The sequence below is a fragment of the Anopheles merus genome, chromosome 2R (genome assembly GCF_017562075.2).
Source record: "Anopheles merus strain MAF chromosome 2R, AmerM5.1, whole genome shotgun sequence".
In the NCBI taxonomy this organism is placed as follows: domain Eukaryota; kingdom Metazoa; phylum Arthropoda; class Insecta; order Diptera; family Culicidae; genus Anopheles; species Anopheles merus.
Genome location: NC_054082.1, coordinates 21,460,193 through 21,484,154, shown reverse-complemented (window position 1 = coordinate 21,484,154; position 23,962 = coordinate 21,460,193). Strand labels below are relative to the sequence as shown.

Here is a 23,962-nt window from a genome sequence, read left to right as displayed (position 1 = left end):
GGACCCAAAATGGCAAAGAAATTACGTGAAATGGCAGAAAGAAAAGCGTTCACGCTTTCCAACTATTGCGATTCGGTCGTGCCATTCCAAGACGGCTGCAAATTGAAGGTCTGCAGTAAAATGTCAAGGGTACGAATTATGGCACGTTATGGAGCGAAAAAGGGAAAAGTGCTTCCTTTGGTAAGAGAGAGGCCAGCCGGGCAGACTTTCACAGCTAATAGCAGCAACGAAGCGTTGCGCCTGAAGTGGCCAGCGGTCTGGGGGTCTGGTCTGGGGTAGAGTCGAGTATTTTATTATTGGCTGTTATGCGTAAAGCACACTCCGGCGACCAAACGGGGGTTTTGGGGCAAAACTTTAACGAAGTTTTAGATTTTTACGACAGTAATCACGATGCTTTTATCAAAATAACAGCTCTGCTCTGAACGGTTCCAGCTTGCGGGAGGGATGTGCTTTGTGTAAAGATATCGATCCGAGCGCAAACGGGCTTGATCAAACTTTTGGATCAATCAACTCGTCCAGATAAATATTGGTTCTATCGCAACGAGATCGTTGTACCTCCTATTACATCCGGTTCCCCGTCAAAACGCTGCACACCATGCAATGCACGGAAAGGCTGGCAGCTAGTGCTGGATGTGAAACAACGCACATTTCGTTGCGCCATAGCTACTCCACAAGGAGATGAGGTTGGACCCTTGTGCTGGCGGATATGAAAGTCCCCGAGGGCCAGGAAGTGGCATGAGCGCAAGAAATGTGTCCTGAACCGAAAACGTCGTGCTGCTGATTTGGTCACGCTTGGATGCGAGAAATCATTCCCGCCCGCAGGAAATGAGTTATGTGAAACGTGTACACTGGGACAAGAACAGCGTTCGGGAAAGGCTGACACGAAATGGACATGAAGAATGGAAAGAATTGGAGGAAAAAGCGTGGAGATAGGAAAGGAAATGTAGCAAGACAGCACACGGAAGCTTACGCACCGATATCAGGATGAAGCATCTAAACGACCCATTCACCACCTAGCCCGATCGGGGGGGAAGGATTAATATCTAATGAGCATAACAGGTTGTATGTGTTGTGGCCCACAGAGAAGAGCTGCTCTGATCGTGCGACTACACCGAAGATGGTGAGGTGACTTTCGGGGGGGTTTTCCAGGAGAATTTGCCATATTTTCAGCAAGAAGCTGCTGGCGGTTCCACGCTTCCGGGTACCATTTTTCCCCAACGGCACGGTATTATGTGCTGTGGAGTGTGGAAAGATAATGCGCTATTTGATGATTAAAGCACACTGCCATGGCGCATGGTTTTGTTTGATGTTATGTGGAGTTGTGTTTTGGAGCATGGTTGACACGTTTCGGGGAATATAATCTTTAGACAAGTGTACGGGGAAGAACAAAGCGGCCGGATTAGGGATTTGGAATTGAGAGCTGCTATCCTCTACGAGTGTGCATCCACGGATGTTGTTACAAATGCTCTTTATAACACAGGGTGCTTGGATGGATAAGAATTAACAGAAAGGTGGCAAACAATTAGACAACTTTACAAAGTTCAGCCCACAGCTCAAGCAGGTGTCCGGGGCGTTAGTTTAGGTCAGTTGCGCAATTGCTCTTACCTCACAATTACCAGCTGATTGGCTCCTGTTTTCAACTAATGATCACATTTCCATTTGGACAGTTTTGACAAACTGCAAATTAGGCACGCTTGTTGTGCTGGTAGCCACCGTCGCATTCGCGTACTTCGTCGAACTTGTCGTCGCCAGATGCTGGTAATTTAATTTGCCAGTTCTCAACCGTTTTCACGATTCTGCTTACGCCCAAGCACGGAGATACGCGATGTAACGCCAGACGATGGAGGCAACCGTTGCCACAATGGTCTATAGGTGGAAATATTGCGTTAAAAATTTTGAACATTTTTATTATAAAAGTTTTTCAATTCAGCAAAATAGTTATTTTCCTCTTCCATCTATTTTTTTGTTTTCCAGCGTAAATCATTTTACATTTAAAGATCTTCCGCTCATTATTTAAGGGATGGACAATTGTGCGTGGTGTGGCATTCCTACTGCATTGGATTGAATCTAAAGCACAAGCTATATAGTGTTTGTATAGCATAATTGTGTAGCTTCAAAAAGGTGATGACATCGGGGTGATGTACGTAGCATTTTTTTGATCAAATCGAAGAATTACCATCCATGCGGCTCGCAATGTCTATCCAATCAAATGCATCTGAAAGCTTCCAGCGAAAGAGAACGCTGTGAATGTTTGAATTTGCGACTTATTTATAATTTTCCACAAAATTCGTCTCCATCTGCTACCGTTCGAGAGATCCTTTCGATGGCGAAGCGTATACCGTGTGTATTTGTGTCAAATGACAAAAGTTTAATGCATATTTTTACTGGCTTCTAGAAAACTGGTGAAAGTTAACGGGCTGCCAGGGGTGAGAGTGTTGCCAACTTGTCAAGAAATTTCCTTTCAAAGTTGGCATGTGTGGCGCCGAAATGGAGACAGCATTGTGAGGGAGCACGGCTGTAAAGTGTTTGAACAATTTTTATTTTTCCAAACAAACACACTTTTTTCCTACTCGCAAATTGATGTTTGAGGGACACCCGACACCACCGCATGCCTTCTCTGCTATGTCTCTCGCTCATCTTCCAACTCATCTTTCGCATCAGCGCTTAACGATGGATCGGCATACACGAATTAAACTTTCCCAATTCCAACAATTCGATCGGGGTGCCAAGGACAAGTGGGTGATGATGCTGGTGGGCGATGTTTCCAGTGAGTGTTTGACTTTTGACTTTTCCCTGTTGCAGAAACAATGCCAAATAGCAGTGCTTCCGCTTGGGACGGGTAACGATCTGGCCCGCGTCCTTGGCTGGGGCAGCTCCTGCGACGACGATGCGCACCTACCGCAGCTGCTGGAGCGATACGAGAAGGCTAGCACGAAAATGCTCGACAGGTAAGTTTTGGGGCCCGGTGGGATGCTGGTGTGACGCACAGTAAGCGCAGGGGCGTGAGTAATTGAAAACCTCAGTGCGATGGCAAACGTACCGCAAGGGTGAGAACGTATAGGTGAGTGATGCCATTCCATCAGTGTGTACATGAGGTGTTCATTAAAATGAGATGGCTGCCGCGCCAGCTTCTAGCTTCTTGGCAACTGTCTCCGTGCGTTGGAGAGGCACGGTGCGTTCAATCAATACCATGAATTGGTAATGTGTTTTTCACTTCACCGGAATTGTGTAATGAGTTGCAGCGGAGTTCGGTTGCATGGTGCGGGTGAGAACAGAAGTTCAAACTTTGTCACTTAATATTCGCACTCGAACCAATTCAACCCTCCTCATACAAGTGCATGATACTCACAGTCTCTCGAATTTCACCCACAATACCGCGCTTGCTGGCATCGTTGCAGATGGAGCGTGATGGTTTTCGAGCGCGACATTGGCATCGCCTCGACACGCACGCCCAAGATGTCGATCTCGCACTATCCGGACCCGCTGCTCTCCCAGTACGAGGACAGTGCGCTGTGGCATCTGCAGTCAATTGTCTACAACGAAGACACACAAATGATGATACAATCGACGAGAATCCTGTGCGAAACGGTCAATGACTTTATTGCTAGAGTAAGAGAAACCAGCTCGGAAGAGGAGCAATTAAGCGTCAAATGTGATATTTTAAGGTAAGATTGCACCGGATTCGACCATTTCAATATGCGGGCTGTAGCTTCCGTCCTCTTGCCGGTGCCTATTTGCAGACAAAAGTTAGGAATGTTATTAGATACTCTGAAGGATGAGGAAGCTGGTCTTCACGGTGACGACGAATTATTTAGAACACTGAAAGAAATTGCTCAAAAAAGTGCCTCAGAAAGACCAATAGATACGTAAGTAGTTGCGTTTGTTCAGCTGACCGTATTCACCATATGCGTACTGAACCGCTAACGACGGGATTGCAACTTTTTTTTTGCAGAAAAACAATAGAGAAAAACGAGAAAGACAAACTGAATTCCAAAGAGCGCATCAGTAGAATAGACCGTCGTTCGGAAAAGGAGGCACTTTTATGCCGGGCCAACAGCCTCAAGCGAGCAATACATGAAGTGGTGGAGATGAGCGAAAAGATCATACCGTACGCACCACAGAAGCGCCTTTCGGTACCTATGAACACCCTGCGAGGTAAGCGTCGCGACGTTGCGGCTGTTGCTCGGACCGTGTGAGCATTGAGCTTTTATTTATCTTTCCTTTTGCCATTTGTTTTTTTTTTTCGAACGCAGCCACCGCTTCCTCATCGGATAATTCAGTGAACACGTCGCCGGCCACGCTGCCACCACCGCCCACCGGCATGATGTCGCCGTCGGTGTCGACGTCACGGCTGACCTGCATCTCACCGCTGCCCGACATGCGGCGCGACTCGATGGATGAGCACTTCTTCAGCACGCTGAACCTGCCCGTCCCGAAACAGTTCGCCGACGGGGGCAGCCGGCGCAGCTCGGGCGTACCGGAGTCGTACCGCATCTCGAGCATCGAGGAGCTGGAGGAGAACAGCGTGCACACGGAGCCGAAGCTGGCCGACCGCATCCTGGAGCCGCCGATCGAGGGCGAGTCCGAGATGGCGACCGACAACCCGGGCAAGGATCAGGACGACACGCTGAACCAAAAGTCGACCACCACCACCACATCCGATTCGCAGTCGACCACGGCACCGTACGACTTTTCGTTCGAGTCCGACACGAAGACGGTCAAGTTCGATCTCGATCCGAACAGCGCGTTCGAGCGGCTCGGTTTCAAACCGTTCAAGAAAACGATCGAACAGCACCATCAGCAGCAGCAGCAGCAGCTGGGAGGCGATGGACAGTCTCATCGCACCGAAGGCGGCGGTGGCGGCGGCTATCTGCAGTTTCAGCCGATCGAAGTGTACGAACGCAACTACTACCGTACCCATGGGCAGCGGCTGGGTGTCGGTGGGGCAGGAAAGGCCGGGCTGGCTGGTGGTTCGGGCGAGGCAGCGTCGGCGAAAGCGGGCGCATCGTGCAATATGCTGCAGGTGCCTACGATCTGCATTCCCAGCCTGGAGAAACCACCGGAAAACATCTACTTCAGCGAAAACATCACCATAATCGATACGGACATGCCGGTAAGGGGGTGGGAGTGTGGGGAAATGGTGTTTTTTTTTTGCTTTCTTAGTTAACCAGTCAACGTTCGATCTTGACAGGAGCGTTCGTCCTCCGATGAGGTCCCGGGCGATGGCAGTGATATTCTTTCAGCAATAAGCAACGAAGAATGTAGCGTCACGTCGGAGATACTGGACAGACAATCAGATAACAACTCGCAGGTTCATGTGGGTGACATTATACAGGTTAGTATGTGTGTGTGTGTGTGTGTGTGTGTGTATGTGTGACAGCCACGATAACCATCCGGTTCCTTCGCAGGATCTGGACAACGATCGCTTCAGCCATATCGATTCGCCGGAAACGAGCGACACGACGGAAGCCCTGCACGGCGAAAGCCTGATGGACGACATCAGCTCGGTGCTGGGGCAGGACCTGCTGGGCGCCCTGCAGGACAACACCATCACGGAGGACACGACCACACTCTGCACGCTCGAGCACACCAAGCGGCGAAGCTTCAAGGGCAAGCGCACCGTCGCCGCCGCGTCCGAGCCGGTCGAGCTCGACCAGTGCGGGTTCGAGAACCGCGTCTTCGACATCGACAATCGGTGCGACGACCAGAAGGTGAAGGAACCACGGTTCTGCAGCCTGGCCAAGTTTGTCGAGGGCAACGACATCGCGCGTAAAAGCTTCAAGCGTCCGCACCGTGGCGGTGCCGTGCGTAACCTCGGCCCGCAACGGTACGCCAACCGGCTGTCGGTCGGCGAGAACGAGTACGAAAACATCAAAAGCTTTGCGCGCAACCTGCTGCCGGTGCACGGTTCCCCGTCCGACGTGTCCGTGTCGGAGACGGACACCGTGCGGTCGTCCGGCTTCGAGTACCGGAAGCTGGTGTCGGCGGCGAACGCGGAAGATGAGGACGAAAGCCTGCCGGACGATGAGCTAGGCGAGCGGTCGTTGAGCGAGAACGAGGAGTCGCGGCCGCGGCACCGCGCCCACGCGGATGACGATGAAGAGGGCGAGGAAGACGATGAGGAGGAAGAGGAGGAAGAGGAGGAGGAAGAGGAGGAGGAAGAGAAGGAGGAAGAGGATGAGGACGGGGACGAGAGTTTGCTCGGGCGGGACGATGAGCACGAGAAGGACGACCGTAGCGAGAAAAGCTTCCAGCTGCCGGGCATTCCCACGATCAACGTGGTGGTGGAGCCGCCCTCGCCGGCCATCAGCGACGAGCTGCGGTCGCTGCGCGTGCCGGACATACGGCGCCACTCGGAGCATACGCCGAACCTGCTGGCGCCGCGCGAAATCGACATCAATCGGCGCCACTCGAACAACAACCCGAACCTGCTCGGGTTCGACTCGGAGCACATCCGCTTCCTGAACTGCTCGCCGGCCGCGTCCCGGCGCATCAGCAGCGGCAGCCTGCTGTTCAAGCCGGAGGGTTTGGGCAGCTCGAAGAGCAACATCTTCAGCTCCAACCTGGGCCTGTTCGGGACGGACAAGGATGCGGAAGAGAGAAAGAAGGAGGAAAAGGAGGAGCGCGTGAAGAAGCTGCCCATCATCAATCCGCTCGTCCGGCTGCCGTCCTGGCCGAGTAAGTATGGCAACAGGGAGGGATGCTAGTCGTTGACGTTGTTAAGGCATGCACGTTATACAATTCCATCCCTTTTTTTCCCCATTGCAGACGTAAGCACCGGTACGGGCTTCATATCGAAGTGCTTGCTGGCGAACGCGGACACGCTGTGTGCCGCGGTCAGCCCGCTGATGGATCCGGACGAAACGCTGCTGGAGGGGTACTACGAGAAGGCGGTCATGAACAACTACTTCGGCATCGGTATCGATGCGAAGATTTCGCTCGACTTCCACAACAAGCGCGAGGAGCACCCGGAGAAGTGCCGGTCGCGGGCCAAGAACTACATGTGGTACGGCGTGCTCGGCTCGAAGCAGTGGCTGCAGAAGACGTACAAAAACCTCGAGCAGAAGGTGCAGCTCGAGTGCGACGGGCAGCGCATCCCGCTGCCGTCGCTGCAGGGCATCGTGGTGCTGAACATACCGAGCTTCATGGGCGGTACGAACTTCTGGGGCAGCAAGAAGGAGGACGACTGCTTCCTGGCGCAGAGCTTCGACGACCGCATCCTGGAGGTGGTGGCCGTGTTCGGCTCGGTGCAGATGGCCGCCTCGCGGCTTATCAACCTGCAGCACCACCGGATAGCCCAGTGCCAGAGCGTGCAGATCAACATCCTTGGTAGGTGGAAACATCGCTGGTGCAGCTTGTACTGAGTTTGGTAACAACACTCCTGTTTTTTTCTTTTTCTTCCTATTTGGCGCATCTGTGCAGGCGAAGAGTGCGTGCCGATACAGGTGGACGGGGAGGCGTGGCTGCAGCCGCCCGGCATGATACGCATCATACACAAGAACCGGGTGCAGATGCTGTGCCGCAACCGCAGCCTGGAGGTGTCGCTGAAGAGCTGGCAGGAGAAGCAGCGCCAGCACAGCATCAGCATCGCCCGGGAGCAACCGTCGACCGCGTCCGAGCATCACGTCGCGCCGTCCGAGGACATGTTCTCCGAGCGCGAGACGTACCTGCTGCTGAACTTTATCGAGTGCGTCAGCACGCTCGTGAAGTGGGTGAAGTTTCTGATCATCTCGCACCCATCGCTGCAGCCGAACCTGTACGTGGTGGCGTCGAAGACGGCGGACGCGCTGGAGTCGATCCACCCGGGGGGCAAAATCATCGAGGGACCAAACCTTCGCCGACAGCTGACCCAGTTGGTAAGGTTGAGGGAAGCAAGCAGCTACCTCCAGTGGTTTGTACCGTACGCTCTTTCTTATCATGCCTTCTTCCCTGCGCAGGTTCGTTGCGCCCGGCAGCTGTACGAGGACACGTGCGAGCTGTTGCGCGAGCGCAGCCACAGCCTGATACTGCGCGAAGATCTGGAAACCAAGCTGAGCGTGTCGCTCGCCAACATGGAGATGGAGCTGGGCAAGTGCTCGCTGCAGCAGTCGTCCGATACGGGCGAAACGAAGGTGTATCTGAACGTGCTAGCCCCGAACGAGGAGATCGATCATCGCAAGAAGCAGAAACCGTTCTGGTTGCGGTTCCGCACCGGGCACAGCTCGCACCACAGCCCCGCCCTGAGCGGTGCCGGCCCGAAAGCGGCCGGCACTACGTCGCGCGAAACCGTCAGCAACTGGGGGGTGGGTGAGGTCGTCACCTGGCTAGAGGCGATGCAGCTGGCCGAGTACGTGGACAGCTTCATCAAGAACGACATACGCGGCAAGGAGCTGCTAACGCTGGCGCGCCGCGATCTGAAGGACCTGGGCGTGACCAAGGTTGGCCATGTGAAGCGCATTTTGCAGGCGATCAAAGATCTTGGAACAGGATAGATGTCACCAGTGGACGATGGGTTGGGCTTTCTCTCAATCACCGCTGATGGCTTAGCCCCTTGCAGTGAGCCAAGCTAAGGAACATCGCGCTACATCAACGAAACAAATCGAAACCTTAATTTATGACCATTCTTAAGCAACCACAACTAGTGGGACACAATCGAAATGGAGCAGAAGAAGATATATCTAACAAACAAAAAAACTTGAAGACATAACTAAAACTTCGATAAAAGCAACTGAAAGACTTTGTTATCTGTCGTGTTTAGTAGCAAGCGCATCGTAACCTATCGTAAGCATCGTTAAACGTAAGAGTTTAGCTTGTAAGGCCAAACGAGAAAAAGAAAAGAAGACCTGCTGCACCGACTGATGAGTGCAGACAGTGTTAGTATCTTATATCTTCCTGCGTCCGCATTTATCATTAGCAATGGTGGCATGTCTAGGGCTGTTTTCCTCCCAATTTTCCATTTCCAATCCTTTACAACACTTGTTGCTGTAAAGGTAAAATAAATCACGAAATAAGCCCAGAAATGAGGCATGTTTTGTGTTAAATGGCAGCCTATCAATATATCAGCATATTATATACATCTATAAGGAATAAGCAAACAAACGATCTCGTTATACCCACACTAACAGTTATACACATCGTATAGAGTTATATGCATGTATATGTATATATAAATATGACTAGGTTAAGTGTAAACTATTGGGGCTGTTGATTGTGTGTGATTTAGTTTCCTCCCTTTAATCGTTGCTTGAACCTACCGTCGACGATGTTCATACCATTTTACGTCTATGGCGTCTTCGTCGTTCCCTTTCCCACCTTATACTGTAAGGATCACTATTCCAACCACACATATACACACACACAGATTTTATGCACAAATTAAACAAAAGCATAAACGCCACCACTTGACACAACTGCGGTCTTTGCCATTTTTTGTGTTCCTGTTTAGTACTGTTGGATGTTTACTAATATTGTGTGGTATTGATTAAATGTGCAGCGTAATGCACCTGTGCTAGCTATGTTAGGTGTGTTAGCATGTTAAGCTATCGATAGAAGGAAATTGGTGACCGAACATTGGGCCTGGCATAAAGGGCCAACGTAACAGCGCGGTGCATCTAGTGCGTCTAGTAGTCAGCAGTTAGTCTATGTGGGTATGCGCCGGACAGGGGCAATGTTATATCTCATCGAATATTTAAACCAGAAAAAAAAGAACAGAAAACCAAATACAGATCAAAGCAACCAATTATACACTTTACATGGTTAAATATACTAACTATCGTTTAAGGATATACTAAATCTTATACAAACTAATAGAATATACATATATACAACCCGCCGGATCGAGTAAGCTTCTGCCCCCCCAAAAGGCACGACGCACGAAAGGTCCCGGGCAAGTGGACAACTAACGATGTTCCATGCTAAGCCGTACCCGTAATGACTCTTCAAGATTGGCAAGAAAATGACCGATATTAATTAATTCCCGCTCGGGAGACAAAACAAACAATCTGAACAATCTGACCAATCGAAACCGCTGATTAGGGGACAAAGATGCGGGAGGAAGTAAACTGCAACCTTATGCAATTAAAAAGAAAACAAAGAAACAAAGAAAAACCAAAAATACTGCGTAATGAAACAAATCATGAAATTAAATTCTAACGATCCGCGTGCTAACGACAGTAGTAGTAACATTCCTCAATCAATTTATCACTGTATTCCGAAGACCAGATTTTAATAGAATGGGTAAGGAGAACGAGTGTCGATGGACGAGTGGAGAGTGTGCACCTTCTAGTGCAGACACCGGTAGTGGTGTAGGATCGATTGCAATGCAAACCGTGCAAATGGGACCGATCGATCGAGGTAAAGTGTACTGTTGTTAATATCATATATCTAGTAAGAAAAAACATGTGTAACAGGGAATGTTCAGCGAAAAGCGCAATAGGCGAGGACGATGTAAGAAAAGAAATAGAAAAAGAAGCAAAATAGAGGCTAAAACATGAAAACGAAGAACAGAGCACAGTTGCAGATTGAAAGCAAAAATAACGAACCTTATTCGCAATAACGAATAACGAAGGATATATTAGACATAAATATGATTGCTAAAAAGAAAAACTATAAATCTCAATTGAAACTAAAATACGCTTTCCGCAATTGGAATGTTTTCCATTCGAAAAAGACAATCGTAGTATGTGTAGTTGATCGTTTGAAATTATAGGCAGGATAAGAATCAGAATAAGAAGAAAAAAAATACACACACATATTATCACACAGTAAAATTTACGAGGAAATTAAATCGCAGCATAATGTAGTGTTAGCAAGTTTAGCAGAGTAATGTAAACTGTACTGTAATTGTTACCTTTTTTCCGATCATTTTTGCAAAGCAAACCTACCGGTCGTAAAGATAGTTTTCGTACAAATGTTATTATTTCCCCCAGTTTTGGAAAAAACAACGTATGCTGCCGTGAGGCATCAAAAAGAAACAAAGTGGTCAAAATCTAAGCCTTTCGTTTTTGATACAAATTTCTGATATCGAGTAGATTGTGCCATTGATTCCTTCAGGCGAGGTGTGCTAGACTCTTTGCCATTTCGGTTGCTATGCAAAACCCTAAACTCGTATGAAGTTACCGATAAGTGTCATTAGTCGTTAAAGATATCCAATAGAAAGGTAATACGTGATGGTGGTTGGGCGGTAGAGAGAATTGTGAAGTGAGCGAGAAAGAGAATGCTACAGTGTTAATGGAGAGAGAGAGTGAGAGAGAGAGAGAGAAAGAGAGAGAGAGAGAGAGAGAGAATGCGAGAAAGAAAGAGAGATTTAGAGGGGGAATGGTTACACCCATAATGCCTATGAATTAAGGGATATGTTTCAATTATGTGAAAAATTTACGAAAATCTACGATTAAAATTAACAATTTAAACAATTGATCTTATAAAAAAGAGAAACAAATAAGTAATAACTATCCTTTAAAAAATCCTTTAAACAAAACAAACCCCACAAATATCCTTGATACTGATATTGGCAAATTTGTTAGGTCTAAAATGGAACAGATAGATGTTGATCATTTACTGTTTCGCATTAAGTGTGTTAGAGTATTGTCTCTCCCTCTGGTAGTGTGATATCCGGTAGCGCAAGGCATACAAGTTAATCAGTTAATACATTGTGAAGTCTACACAAATCATGCAAAAAAAAAGCTGAAACAAGGAACGAGAAACAATGCATTCAACTTTTAATCACTATTTTGAATTTGATTTGCAAAACAAAGCAAAGGAAATCGAGCAGTAAGACAAAGAGAATGTTTCATTCTTCGTTTAATCCACGCAAGAAGTGGTGTAATGTAGTAGCGCAGTGTTCGCTACCCTGTACTGTAAGCAAGAACAATCATTCGAGTGGGGTGCGTGATCAGTGTTCGGAATAGCGTTGATTTAGCGTGGCACCGTTTTGTACATTACTTTTGTGATTTTGTTTTAGTTTTTAACATTTCATAAAGTACATTGCAATAGAAACAAGCGACAAAGGAAACGTGCAGATCTTTGCTCTACAACACTCTACATATCAGTGTGATCTAGCGTGATCGTACTGCTGTTTGTAGCAAACACAAGAGGCCATAACGATTACCATTACTAGCATAGCAATACATACGCTACACGGCGTTGACGGTCACCGCCGCATGAGCCCGTATAAGTGAACAAACAAAAAAAACTATTATGAGCAATATTATGGATCAGTTTCAACGCAATCGGTAGTGTCATCTGTATGATTACATTTATGTTCCCCCTCCTTCACCTTATAATATTACGAAAATTAGCGTAACTAATTGGACGAAAAGCTAAATTTCAGGTTTGTTGCTTTATCACAACAATCTGTAGAGTAAAGCTGGAACGGAACAAAGCTGAGGAACGATTTCGATGCAATAATATAGAGAAGCAAAAAAAAAAACAAGAATGACAGTATGACATTTTTGGCTAATGGGCGACTTAATAACGCATCGGTATATAATTAGCAGTACATGCACAACCAAAATTGTAACCCTCTGCCCTGGTGGCATTAATTGTATCATTGTAGCTGTAATTGTAAACTGTATGCAAGCTGGTGGCAAGTCTGCACATTCCGAGAACGGTTAGAGCGGAAGCAACACCGTACACACTGCTGTGAAGCAATGAGACACAGGACCGCCCCTGCTATCCGCGATCATCCCTTGATCACCATGGTCTGTTTGATGCTATTGTTGATCGGTTTGGTTTAGTTTGAAGGCGTCGCCCACAATGTGTATGGCATTGTGGTGGACAATGTATTGGAGACGAATGATGCTGAGAGAATGTAGGCGATGATGTGGTTTGATAAATGTTTTATGGTTAGCTAATCAATTGTTAGATTTTAGCCGATATGGGTGAAGTGACTGTATGGTGGAGTTTCAGAGAAGGACGGGGACACAGTGTCAGTAAAAAGAACAGCAGACAAGCAAGCGTAGAGACTAGCCTTCTTGATTCTGCTTAAAATGGTGAAACAAATCTTACTTTTCCAATGACAGATGCTTCTAATCATAACAGAATAAGCGTATGATCAGCACCATAATCTGCAGGCAATAGGTAATCGTCTTAAAGTTATGCTCCTATATACTATTTCCAAAAAAAAGTAAGGACCAATTGCTCGCTCTCTCTCCCTCTATCTCTCTCTCTCTCTCTCTCTCTCTCTCTCTCTCTCTCTCTCTCTCTCTCTCTCTCTCTCTCTCGTCGCGTCTTAATGACGAGATACCTGCAAACGTACCAAACCAATAGTGCTCGATTGCCGCTGATTTGTTTCACCATTTCGTCTGTAAAGACCAATGAGCAGAAGAGCAAGTGAACCAAATACCAAAAAGTGACAAACCAAAACATTATAATCAAACCCAAGCACAATCAAAGTTTTATATCGATTCTGTGCCCTCTGACCCCCCCCCCTCCCCCCACTCGCCATGCTCATTCCTGGCCACATAAAATGCATCAACCATACTAACAGTGGAAGGCTGTGTAAGGGGCGTAGAGAGTTGGAATGAGGCAGAAAGATGGAATGAATTAATGTAATCAATGTGTCGTTTCTCATCGTTGTGGTCGTCATTATGTTTCGGTCTAATTGTAAAACGCAACCAACAACGCAGTCGAGTACTACGGGTAATTAACCAACCAAAAGGTGTACACATTATCACACATACACACACACACACAACCATAGAAACACTCTCATGAGAATTAGTGCAATCAAGCTACTGCTATAACACAGGACATGGTTAAACGAATAACTGAACACATTTTTGTAAAAGGAGATTGGACAGTATACAGTGGGACGTGGTTTAACCGAGCTTGACTCGGGGCTTGACCTCGCTCGTATACTTGAATAACATGGATGAGAGACCCGCGAGTGTTGTTTATACACGAATTCGTATAAGTTTTACAATTTCCATCATCTTTTGAAAAAATGTATTAAGTTTAAGTTTAAGCAAAACATTAGAATTTTTTTAATTTTATTGGTTTTCGTGGATTATTCAAACTTTCCGCTCGGCACATTATGTCACCTTTTTGTTGAGCTGTCGTTTCTGAGAAATACGGATATTCGGAAAACCATTCATCCAGCATCCCACTGTATTCTGTAAATTTATTTGTCTTTATTTTTTAAGAAAAAATATTTCAACTCCCTTTTTTAAAGTTTGCACATCAAATTACTATGGTTTGAGCAGTTTGACAGTACGTTAACACCACATGGTTCTATGCATGTTCTTAAAATTGTATCCGCAAGGTGTGGTATGTTTGACGCAGACTTTGCAAAATTTGGCTTCTCTTATCAATAAGTGTGCAAATAGTGATGGTTTATTAGAAAAAATGTTAAATTATAATACTTTATTTGCTTTTTGGTTTTGCGTGCTGTAGCGCAATAACAAGTTTGTCGTTTTATTCGCCTAATCTTGCGTATTTTAATGTTAAACAAATGGCTAATAGTCTCTCTTTTCGAATTTATATAAGCCTCCTTGAGTTGTGTCTTTTACACGAAACAGTTAAAGGTTATTTAATAATTGTTTAGAAATCACAAATTCAGTTAAGATTAGCCACGTCTATTTAGTAGAATTTGAGTTGGTTTATGTTTTATGTTTATTTGATCTAAACACATAGCAAAAATCCAGAAGATCTCAAACAAACTAAAATAAACGTGGTTTATTTTGGTTCCATTTCCCTATATTGAGATGAGCAGCATACTGTTTAGAGGTAGCGAGTAGGAACCAGTTTACACAACGGTGTGTGCGTGTGTGATTGTGTTAGTGCACATATATTAGTATCCGTATGTAAAATGTAATGTAATACGAGCAGCTGCTGCTGTTAAATACGACAAACATAAATCCTTACAAAGCACACATTTCGTACAATTAACCGCCATACACTCTGATGGATTAATAATAGCATACAATGGTTCTTGTTTTGCTACGTTTTTTTAAAGTAACTTGTGCTGATGCAACGTTCCATACATGCAGCGAAGCTTCCTTACTTGCATTTTGTACCAATCTTTACCGCTAACTGCACACATAACAAAAACGAACAAAACAAAAATGAAAGTTTCCTTCACGAATGTACATCTGTGATATTTTGCATTCTTTAAATCTTTATACCCACCTTTTTCGAGCAAAGACAAAATTGCCAGATTGGAAGCAACAATATTCAAACACTTACACACATCTCTCCCACATTCTAAAGTGGTTCGTTTTGGGAATTATTTGAAAGAAAACAATGTGTCGTACGACACACGAAAAACGAATAATACAAAAGTAACGTAAGCGACTTTTTTACTCATTCATACAAGTTTACTGAGGGGTGCAGTGCGCCTTCTCCCTTAAAAAAAAGACAGTTTAATTTTCTACCCAATTGGTAAAATGAAAATGATTGCAAAATCGGCATAAATAGTACCACAGCCACTGCAGAATGAGAGGTAGTTAGCATTAGTGCGAGGGTGAATTCTTGCACCGGAACCCACAAACCCGTTCAAACAACATCTCGCCTCTGTTGTAGACGGTTTTACCGCTCTTACTTCTTATTCGAATGGGATACTACTTGTTCCCGAGATTTAACACTGTTACAACCTTAACGCAGAGCAGAGGACAGACAGACAGCAGAAGCGTTCCGAGCGTGGTTTTGCAACAAACCCACAGGTTTTATTGTAATTTAAATAAGCGATGTCAAACACAGACTTGTTTTCCCTACCCACTGGTCGAACAGGAATCCTTACAAGCAAACTAACAAACAAAGAAAACCCGGTTTAACATTGTTCCGGAAACCAAAATGTGTGTGTAGTTCAGTGAGGTTGTTTTTTGTTCTTGCTTACAAAATATCCGAAAACAAAAATGCAGGACACCACTAAGTGGCCCAGGTATTTCTTATCGATTGTTGGAAGACTTTTGCTTTCTCCTTCCGTCGCTCGATTGCGGCGACCAGTTCCGGCTGTCTATGGTGCCAGCCGTTCGTACACCCACCCTTCCTCACCTTGGTGCAGCAGCGTTCCATCGACAGCTTCGCCCTCCTTAAGCGCCTTACGGAACCGGATGCGATCGTGCAGACGGTTTGTCTGTCCCTGCCAAAATTCGATCGCTTTCGGGCGTACCATGTAGCCGCCCCAGTTCGGCAGGGGCACTTCCGTGTCCGGTCCGAGCTCCTCTTTGATGGCCTTTTCCTTTTTGTCCAAAAACTCCCGGCTCGGTATCGGTTGGCTCTGCGGGCTGGCCAGGGCACCGATTTGGCTGGCGCGCGGCCGCTGATGGAAATAGGTTTCCGACGCTTCGCGCGATATACGCTCGGCCGTACCCTCGATGCGGACGGACCGTCTCAACGGTAGCCAGTAGAAGGCAAGGGCCACGTTGGGATTCTCGGCCAGCTCGTCCGCCTTGCGGCTTTCGTAGTTGGTAAAGAACGTAAAGCCTTCCTCGGTAACATCTTTCAGCAGCACAAACCGTGCCGACGGTACAGCATCCCTGCGTTTGCGGCGAAGAAGAGTGGCGAGAATAACGTTATCAGTCTATCGCATCGTAACCACAGACCCTACCCACGAGTGAGATAAGCGGATGTACGATTTTCAATTGTTCTCTTACTTTGTTGCTGTTGCCAAGCACATAGCGTTAGGTTCGATGATTTCTGGAGTTTCGACGGCATCTTGCATCCACTTGCGAAATAGGCTTATCGGTTCCTTTCGCTCGATGCTGGATTCTAGAAAGATCTCCTTCTCCGACTTGTACTTTATTCTGAGCGCTAGAATGGAAAATAGCAGCAATTAGAAAACAGGCCAACAAACCACAAAATCGTTTGCTACTTACACGCAAGATCTACGAACGACATTCTTCTCAGCAGCGTTAATCTCATAGAGAAACAGAATAACAACTAACTGCTCGGGGGAAGTTCGGATTTGTTTTGGAACGAAAGTTTTCGCACCGAATGACGTTTATCGAGTTTGACGGTTCGTCGCACGTCATCGATTGACGTAAGAAGCCCAAGCAACGGCAAGGGTTCAAAAAAGGCGTTAATACTAGGTGTACAAATAAGTTTCTGCGTGTTTTGCAGCATGTGACAAGCACCACAATGATCTTACCGCAAATGATTTTTAATAAAATTGATAATATTTGAGTATTTTATGATCATGATTTTTTTGTTCAATTATGAAGCATAACATGCTACTAAATAAAGATTTTTTTTATTTTAAAATTTAAATGAAAATGAATTAAAAAAAAATAACTAAAAAAAGGATTAAATAAATTCCTACCTACCTATTATCAATGTTTTAATCAATATTTATTAGTATTTAATGATGGACGCCTCCACGCCATCTTCAAAAAAGAGGCATAGGATTTAAAAAAAAAACAACAAGTGTTCAGGTAACATTTTTATTTACTTTTAAGTGTACGCTTTAAAGAGTGATTTTTTGAAGATTTTCGCTAGACTTTTTCGTGACATTGAAAATTTGCTTAACTACTATCGTTGCCCTCACCGTTTCGATGCTAATACGTAACCAGCTTTCCTCACATTGACAGCTTTCATCTGCGCTTTGTACTGTGGTACGGTTTCGCATTGAAGTTTTGAATCGCTAGAACTACAACGGCAATACTGTTGTTTAAATACTTAATTTCTATATGAACTATCTGTGCACAAGTAAATGACAATTGAGAATTGATTGTATTGATCGTTGGTGTTCCCAAGTGCCACAAATCCTCTAAACGACCACTAAACAGGTTCTAAACGACTCAGGCTTTGAACGTAAACGGAATATAGACAGACTTCGTTAAGCAGACGGCAAACGACTCATGCATTCTAAAAATAGCAAAAAGCTAGTGGCGCCATCTGTTATCTATTAGTGGGATACCCAACCAGTGGAGCGCTTTCCTCGCTTCGAGAGCTTCCTCTTTCCCTCTGTACTGATATAGATTTTCTCATTGAAGTTATGCATCGCTAGAACTAGAACGGCGATACGATTGTTTAAATACTAAACTCCAATGTAAATCACCAGCATTGAAGCAAGTGAGATTTGAGTAATGGTCGTTGGTGTTGATACCCACGTGTCTAGCCACACGACCATTCAGATAGATTTTTGCTCGAAAATTTAGAAGCTATATAGGTCAGGATTAGATGAAACTTGTCGAAACACAGCAAGAAAAGGACAGCAATGTAATGATGAGTTGTAATACCACCGACAAACCGACTTGACACTTCGAACAAAATGATCTTCAAATGTTGTCTCCTTATTTCAAATGAAAATACGTTAAACACTAGCGCCATCTCTATAATGATTCGCTTACTACACTGACACAGAGAAGAAACTGCTAAATCCCCTTTTTGTTTTTCTTCGCAAATTCCAATGCGTATTGTTTTATGTACTTCTCACATCTTTTGCATTGATTTGGAAACTTATAAAATGATTTTCCTGGGTGTTTTGTCCAATAATTCTCACAAAATCTTGCCTCACACTTCCTTCGCAATTTGTATTTAGAAAAGTTATTTACATCGAAGCAGCAGTGAACAGAGTTTACTTTGACAGAAGCAATCGCCTCACTGGTAAATGACAGTACTTTCGTGTGGGACACTTTTGTAACGCCAGTGTCACGTCGGTTTGTCGGTGGTAATACGCCATCTATTGAGCAAACCATGTTTTCCTCTATGGATGTTCGATCTTCCAGTCGTTTAAGCTTAATCTGTGGCGCATGGGACGACAGTACATCAACTTGTGGTTAAAAAGTCGGGACTTTCTCTATAAAAACGCCTATCTGCAGAATGTGCGGCAAATCTTTTTCATCACAACAAGTGATTCAATATATCTGCAGCGACTAACATGTTTGCGACCAAGAAATTTGCGCCTAAGAAGTTTGCGACCAAGCAGTTTACGCCATTTTTGTTATTATATTGATTAAAATATTAAAATATTGATAAAATTGTTGAAATTATTCAAAATGTTCAAATATGTATCTATACAGTGCTGCTTACAAAACAATACCCTTATCAATACGATAACACAATGCAAAGCTGTCTGAGCCATCAAAAGTATGTAGATTCTCGTACAAAACTCCAATCAGCATAATAAACGATTGCAATTCATTCATTGAAATGTACGCTATTGGTGAAGCTAAATTCAAATTTATAAATGAATTCAAGAACATGTTCTTTAGAGCAGATCGGTAAGGGACGTAACACAAAAAAATGAATCAACCTTCACGGGTGCGTTAATTTTAATCGCACCTTCAATCCAAACTCACTCAATTGAGCAGTGGATATTGGACATTGTAGAATCCCTACGCAGCAGCAATTCGAAAGCAGTGGAAGTGGAATCGTTACGCAAGGGGAATAAAATCCATTTGGCATGATTAGCAACCGCCAGTAGCTTTTTAATTACTACACCTTATTAACCCAGGATCCCAACGGTCGGTCGGTCGTGGTGGCGGTAGGAATGAATTAAACTCTTCGCTCTTCTATTGCTATTTTCTCATTTAGATTATTCCAGCCGACGGCACCCGGTCGCGGCTCGCACAGGTAGGCAGCATCAGCTGTGCCGTGAACGCCCACCGCCGCTGCCGTTCAGAATTCTCATCAGAGCCGAGCAGCACCATGACGCGCGTTTCATTTCAGTTCGGATTCAGATTCGTTCACGAAACACCGTGCGTTTAAAAAGTTCCGCCGTCTGTTACTGCTGGTTCGGAGATTCGTAACAGACGTGTTACGCTTGTTGTTATTGTTGGTGTTTTTATTGGGTAGAGCAGAGGGAGCTATAGGAGCACGAACCATCGTCGCCGTATCCCGCCGAGCCGTCCAAACATCCAACATCCCGACGACGACGATGTCGAAAAAGTTGACCAAATTCCAAATCATCCTCGACCGTGGCGCCCTGCTGTACCTTCCCGGCCAGGTACTGTCCGGGCGAGTGCTGCTCGAAACGCAGGCCGACACCGCCGTCCTCGGGCTGCACTTTCACGTGCTGGGTGAGTGTACCGTGCACGTGCCGAAGGGGCGGCGTGACAAGTCGTACGATAAGGAAAACTACATCGACTTCCGCATGAAGCTGCTGGACGATTTCGACAACAAGCCGATCCTGCTGTCGCCCGGCATCCACTGCTTCCCGTTCAAGCTGGGGCTGCCCGTCTCGCTCCCGTCCACCTTTCTCGGCCGGCACGGTTGGGTGCAGTACTATTGCAAGACCAGCCTGCAGGAAACGTCCGGCATCACGCACAAAAACCAGCAGGTGTTCATCGTGCTGAATCCCATCGATTTAAACCTGGAGGTGCCGATCATGAGCGTAAGTCGTGTGATTGTGTGTGTGTGCGTGTGTTGGTCATGGTTGGTATACGTAAACGGAAAGTCGCTAATTCCCGCTTGCTGTCTGTTGTGTTTCGCCTGCTAGAGCCCGCTTGAGGCGAACGTCGATCATCGCGTAGGCGTCGGTTACATTGGCGGCACGGTGCGCTGCAACGTGGGACTGGACAAGCGGGCGTACGTGCCTGGCGAGAGCATTCTGCTTACCGGCGAGGTTCACAACCGTACGAATGTGACCGTGAAGCTGCTCAAGTATGCACTCATCGAGGTAAGGTTGTTCGTCCCACGCGCTCCAAGCGTTGGTTAGTAGGTTTGCTTGGGGGCCATGCATACGGGTTTGAGTTGTCACGTTATATGGTCAAAACGGGTATCAAAGTTTGGACATTTTTGTTTATGGACGCGCGGCTGGAGAATCATTTTAACCACACACAATGGTTTTATTGTGCTGTGTTAGGGCTTTTGGCGGTTGTTGTAAACCGTTTTACAGAATGGTGGTCAGATTGAGAAGCAGTTTTGTTTCAGAATTAGTTTTGTCCCACTTAGCTTACTAACTTACTGACTTAGCTGTGCCGTAAATGACAAAGCAGTAATACAGGGGTTTTCAGCGTTTCTGATAATTTTAGCACACTTTCTGGACACTCTGTGACGTTGGGTGACAATCTGTTAAAGCACAAACAAAGCATACAAGGTTCACTTAATGTCACAATTAATGCCCAGAAAGTATGCCTACTTTATAAGATCATATCAAAAACCTCTGTAATGGATGAATTAACTGTTGATCACGAATGGCCAAGGCTTAAAATTGTTAGCCTGGACTGTTCGTGCAAGACTCGTACAAATCTGATCCAAGTAACCCTCGAGCCCGTTATGGCAGGAATAGGGAAGGTCTCGTTTGTACGGGACGGATGGAATAGTACTGCCGTTGTAATGCTTCTTTCTCTTCCCTTTCCATTTCATCCTGCTCCACTTCATTTGCCTCGAAATGCCGAAACCCCTACCAGACGGTAAAATACTTTGTGCACGGTAAGCTGGTGCATCAGGAGCGCCGTGAGCTGGATGCAGTTGTGCGTGATAAAATAAAGTCCGGTGGACGCGACGTGCTGCAGAATGGGCATCTGACGGTGCCGCCACTGCCGCCGACCAATCTGCTCGGTTGCCACCTGATCAAGGTGCAGTACAGCGTGTGTGTAAGTATACTGCGCCACAGACTAACTCAGAATCGGTTTGGCTATGTTTACTTACCCGCCATTAACATCTTGAGTCTATACCAGGGGTCTCCAAAGTCAAGAGTCTATACCCAGGTGCCCAACATGTAGCCCGCGATGATTTTGCTATGAATGAAATAAATAGGGGTTTTTTTTGTTACTTTATTAATAGGAAATTAACAAAATCACTTAAAGAAAGCTGTGGAAAATGTATTATATTCAGTTAGTATTTTCGTAACGAAATGAGGTTTAAAAGTTATCAAAGTTAAAAGGACAAATTGTATTATAACTTGCACTATTGTGGACTTCCCTTGGCATCCGTGGCAACAGCTGTACTACAATATTGTGGAACAGATGAGAAGAATAGACTTACGTGGTAAACGCTGCTCCTGTCACATTGTTTATACAAAAACAACGTAATAACAATATAATATCGTTTATACCTTGTGCATACGATGTGCTCTTTGAGATTGGATAACCTTACAGCATAAAACGATGATCTTTTACCACTGATGCCTGCAACAGTTTTCTATCATTCGGCTCCGCGTTTCATTCATTAGCACATTATTACTGTAAAGGCTTTTGGTTGCATGTAACTTCAATTATTTCCCCTAATCATCCAAACTCTAATTCACCTATTGTCATCCTAAGCTACCTCAAAAACCTCTCCATATTCCAAACAGCTTCCAGTAGCTACTACCATGCATTCATGTTAGCATTACTGTTCCGTATAATTAAACTAGAAAGTCGAGAAAACTCGATTTACGTAAATTGCTCTCTAAACTACAGTGAAATTTCCTAAGATGAATCTACTTGAAGATATTCATCAAAGTGTATGAAGATCAGTGGTCTCATAGCCTGTTTTTTATAGCAAAAGTTGAACGTCACTTTTTTACAGCATGGGTGAAAACATTTCCCCAAACAAGCTTTCTGACGACTTGCCCTATACACAAACAATCTTAGAATCTTCGTTATTTGCTATGAAATACTTTAAAAAGCGCTCCAAACATTTCTTATTGTAAGCTAAACCAAATCTGAACTAATTAAAATCCATTTTTGGATCAAAAGAATGCCGTCGATGAGGACACCAATGTGTACTACGTATGTATTGCTAAGAACAAAGCGAGCCGTTCCTATGGAAATTCATTTTACCGATTCTGTCAAAAGGAGCTTTTCTTGATTCCGAAATTAGTTGTCAATTTGTATGGGACGAGACCACCTGATCTTCATACACTTTGCTATGTAGTATTCAAGAAACCACTAGAAAATCATGGCATCCTTTGACCAATATTTTAAACGAACCATCATCCAAAAATTCATCTCAGAGAACTTCGGCTGCCAAATCGCATATGCAGCTTCAAGGATATTTGCCTTGGAGAGATATTCATCTTGCACAGACATAAAATGTATGGAACATGAAGGGACCGTCAAAATGTTCTTCTAAAAGAAACAATTCATCTTGAAGAAACTACATCTTAGAGAGATTTCACTGTATGTTGTTAGTTAAATATAAATAATAGATTGATGTTGATGTTTTAGTTAACAACCACCACCAGCGCCCCAACAACTCATACCATCCATTGTGTTCCTCATCTCAGGTGCTGGTCGAGCCGAACTTGATGGAGCGCCAGGAAGCTATCCGGATACCGATCACGCTCGGCACCTACCCGTTCCGGCGTGACGATGAAAATCTGCAGGAGTGGGTGGACAACTACGTGCAGTATCCGGCCGCGTTGCCCGTCTCGCGCGGCACTCCGTTCGAAGTGTTGCACTAGAGCAGCCACACAAACCGCCCTGGGATGTGAGGAATCCGTCACTGTCAAGATTAGTAACGTAAATTGTAAGCTCGTACAGTAGGTGGGTACGTTAGCAGATTAAGCGTTTAATTAAACGGCAAAGACGAGTTGGTGGAGGCAAACACTCAACCTAGCCCACACGTACAGCGTTCGAGAGCGCACGGAAGAGCTAGAGATTTTAAAATAAAATGTCATACGAATTTCTATCAACTCGAAATAAAGTATGATCCACAGGACGGCAATGCAACGACCGGTTGTGGCAATGACCGGATATACCGCTCATCGCAAAGGGGATGCAGAGATTTTAATAATCTTCAAGATTGTTTCACCTGCCACCCCTCACAGAAACTGCACAGCATAGCATCGTTTCGATTTGCGGACCAGAGCGATGAGAATCTTATTACAGAACGACACAAACACATTTTCACAGCACTCAGACCCCGGCAGCTCTTGCCTTTCCACCCTGGTAAAAGCGTCCACCGAACCCTGTGATGCTGTCGTTGGCAGCCATTCACTTGTAAAGCGTTACATTTTAAGACAACACTCGCTAGCGGAACAGCAATTCCGAAGTCTAGGGCGAGTACGGACGCGGCAACTAGTGCAGCGACGGAAGTAATGATCGGGAAGATGCGTACGCTGTTCCAGCGGTTTTTTTTAAAGACTTCTCAGACACACACACACACACACACACAC

At 45.4% G+C, this 23,962-nt stretch overlaps 3 protein-coding genes across 9 annotated transcripts in view; 2 read left to right on the top strand and 1 right to left on the bottom strand.

The window, feature by feature from the left end:
- LOC121601340 (diacylglycerol kinase eta) overlaps window positions 1-8,645 on the top strand; it is a 50,544-nt gene extending 41,899 nt beyond the window's left edge. For all 7 annotated transcript variants that reach the window (XM_041930187.1, XM_041930181.1, XM_041930178.1 and 4 more), the window contains 10 exons: window positions 2,803-2,948; window positions 3,399-3,665; window positions 3,741-3,866; window positions 3,953-4,155; window positions 4,254-5,113; window positions 5,192-5,335; window positions 5,409-6,678; window positions 6,769-7,329; window positions 7,423-7,856; window positions 7,938-8,645. In XM_041930187.1, the coding sequence (XP_041786121.1) occupies window positions 2,803-2,948; window positions 3,399-3,665; window positions 3,741-3,866; window positions 3,953-4,155; window positions 4,254-5,113; window positions 5,192-5,335; window positions 5,409-6,678; window positions 6,769-7,329; window positions 7,423-7,856; window positions 7,938-8,471 (4,545 nt within the window). In that variant the 3' untranslated portion in view covers window positions 8,472-8,645. The remainder of the gene's footprint in view (window positions 1-2,802; window positions 2,949-3,398; window positions 3,666-3,740; window positions 3,867-3,952; window positions 4,156-4,253; window positions 5,114-5,191; window positions 5,336-5,408; window positions 6,679-6,768; window positions 7,330-7,422; window positions 7,857-7,937) is intronic.
- A 6,962-nt stretch (window positions 8,646-15,607) lies between these two features.
- On the bottom strand, window positions 15,608-16,899 carry LOC121601389 (pyridoxine/pyridoxamine 5'-phosphate oxidase-like). The gene is made up of 3 exons (XM_041930207.1): window positions 16,794-16,899; window positions 16,572-16,728; window positions 15,608-16,454 (listed from the first exon to the last, which is right to left on the bottom strand). Exons 1-3 carry the CDS (start codon window positions 16,837-16,839, stop codon window positions 15,932-15,934), a joined length of 726 nt encoding a protein of 241 aa, XP_041786141.1. The 5' UTR covers window positions 16,840-16,899; the 3' UTR covers window positions 15,608-15,931.
- Window positions 16,900-19,573: 2,674 nt separating this feature from the next.
- Window positions 19,574-23,866, top strand: LOC121589260 (arrestin domain-containing protein 3-like). Its single transcript, XM_041908029.1, has 4 exons — window positions 19,574-20,251; window positions 20,357-20,536; window positions 21,270-21,455; window positions 23,072-23,866. Exons 1-4 carry the CDS (start codon window positions 19,796-19,798, stop codon window positions 23,246-23,248), a joined length of 999 nt encoding a protein of 332 aa, XP_041763963.1. The 5' UTR covers window positions 19,574-19,795; the 3' UTR covers window positions 23,249-23,866.
- Window positions 23,867-23,962: the final 96 nt, after the last annotated feature.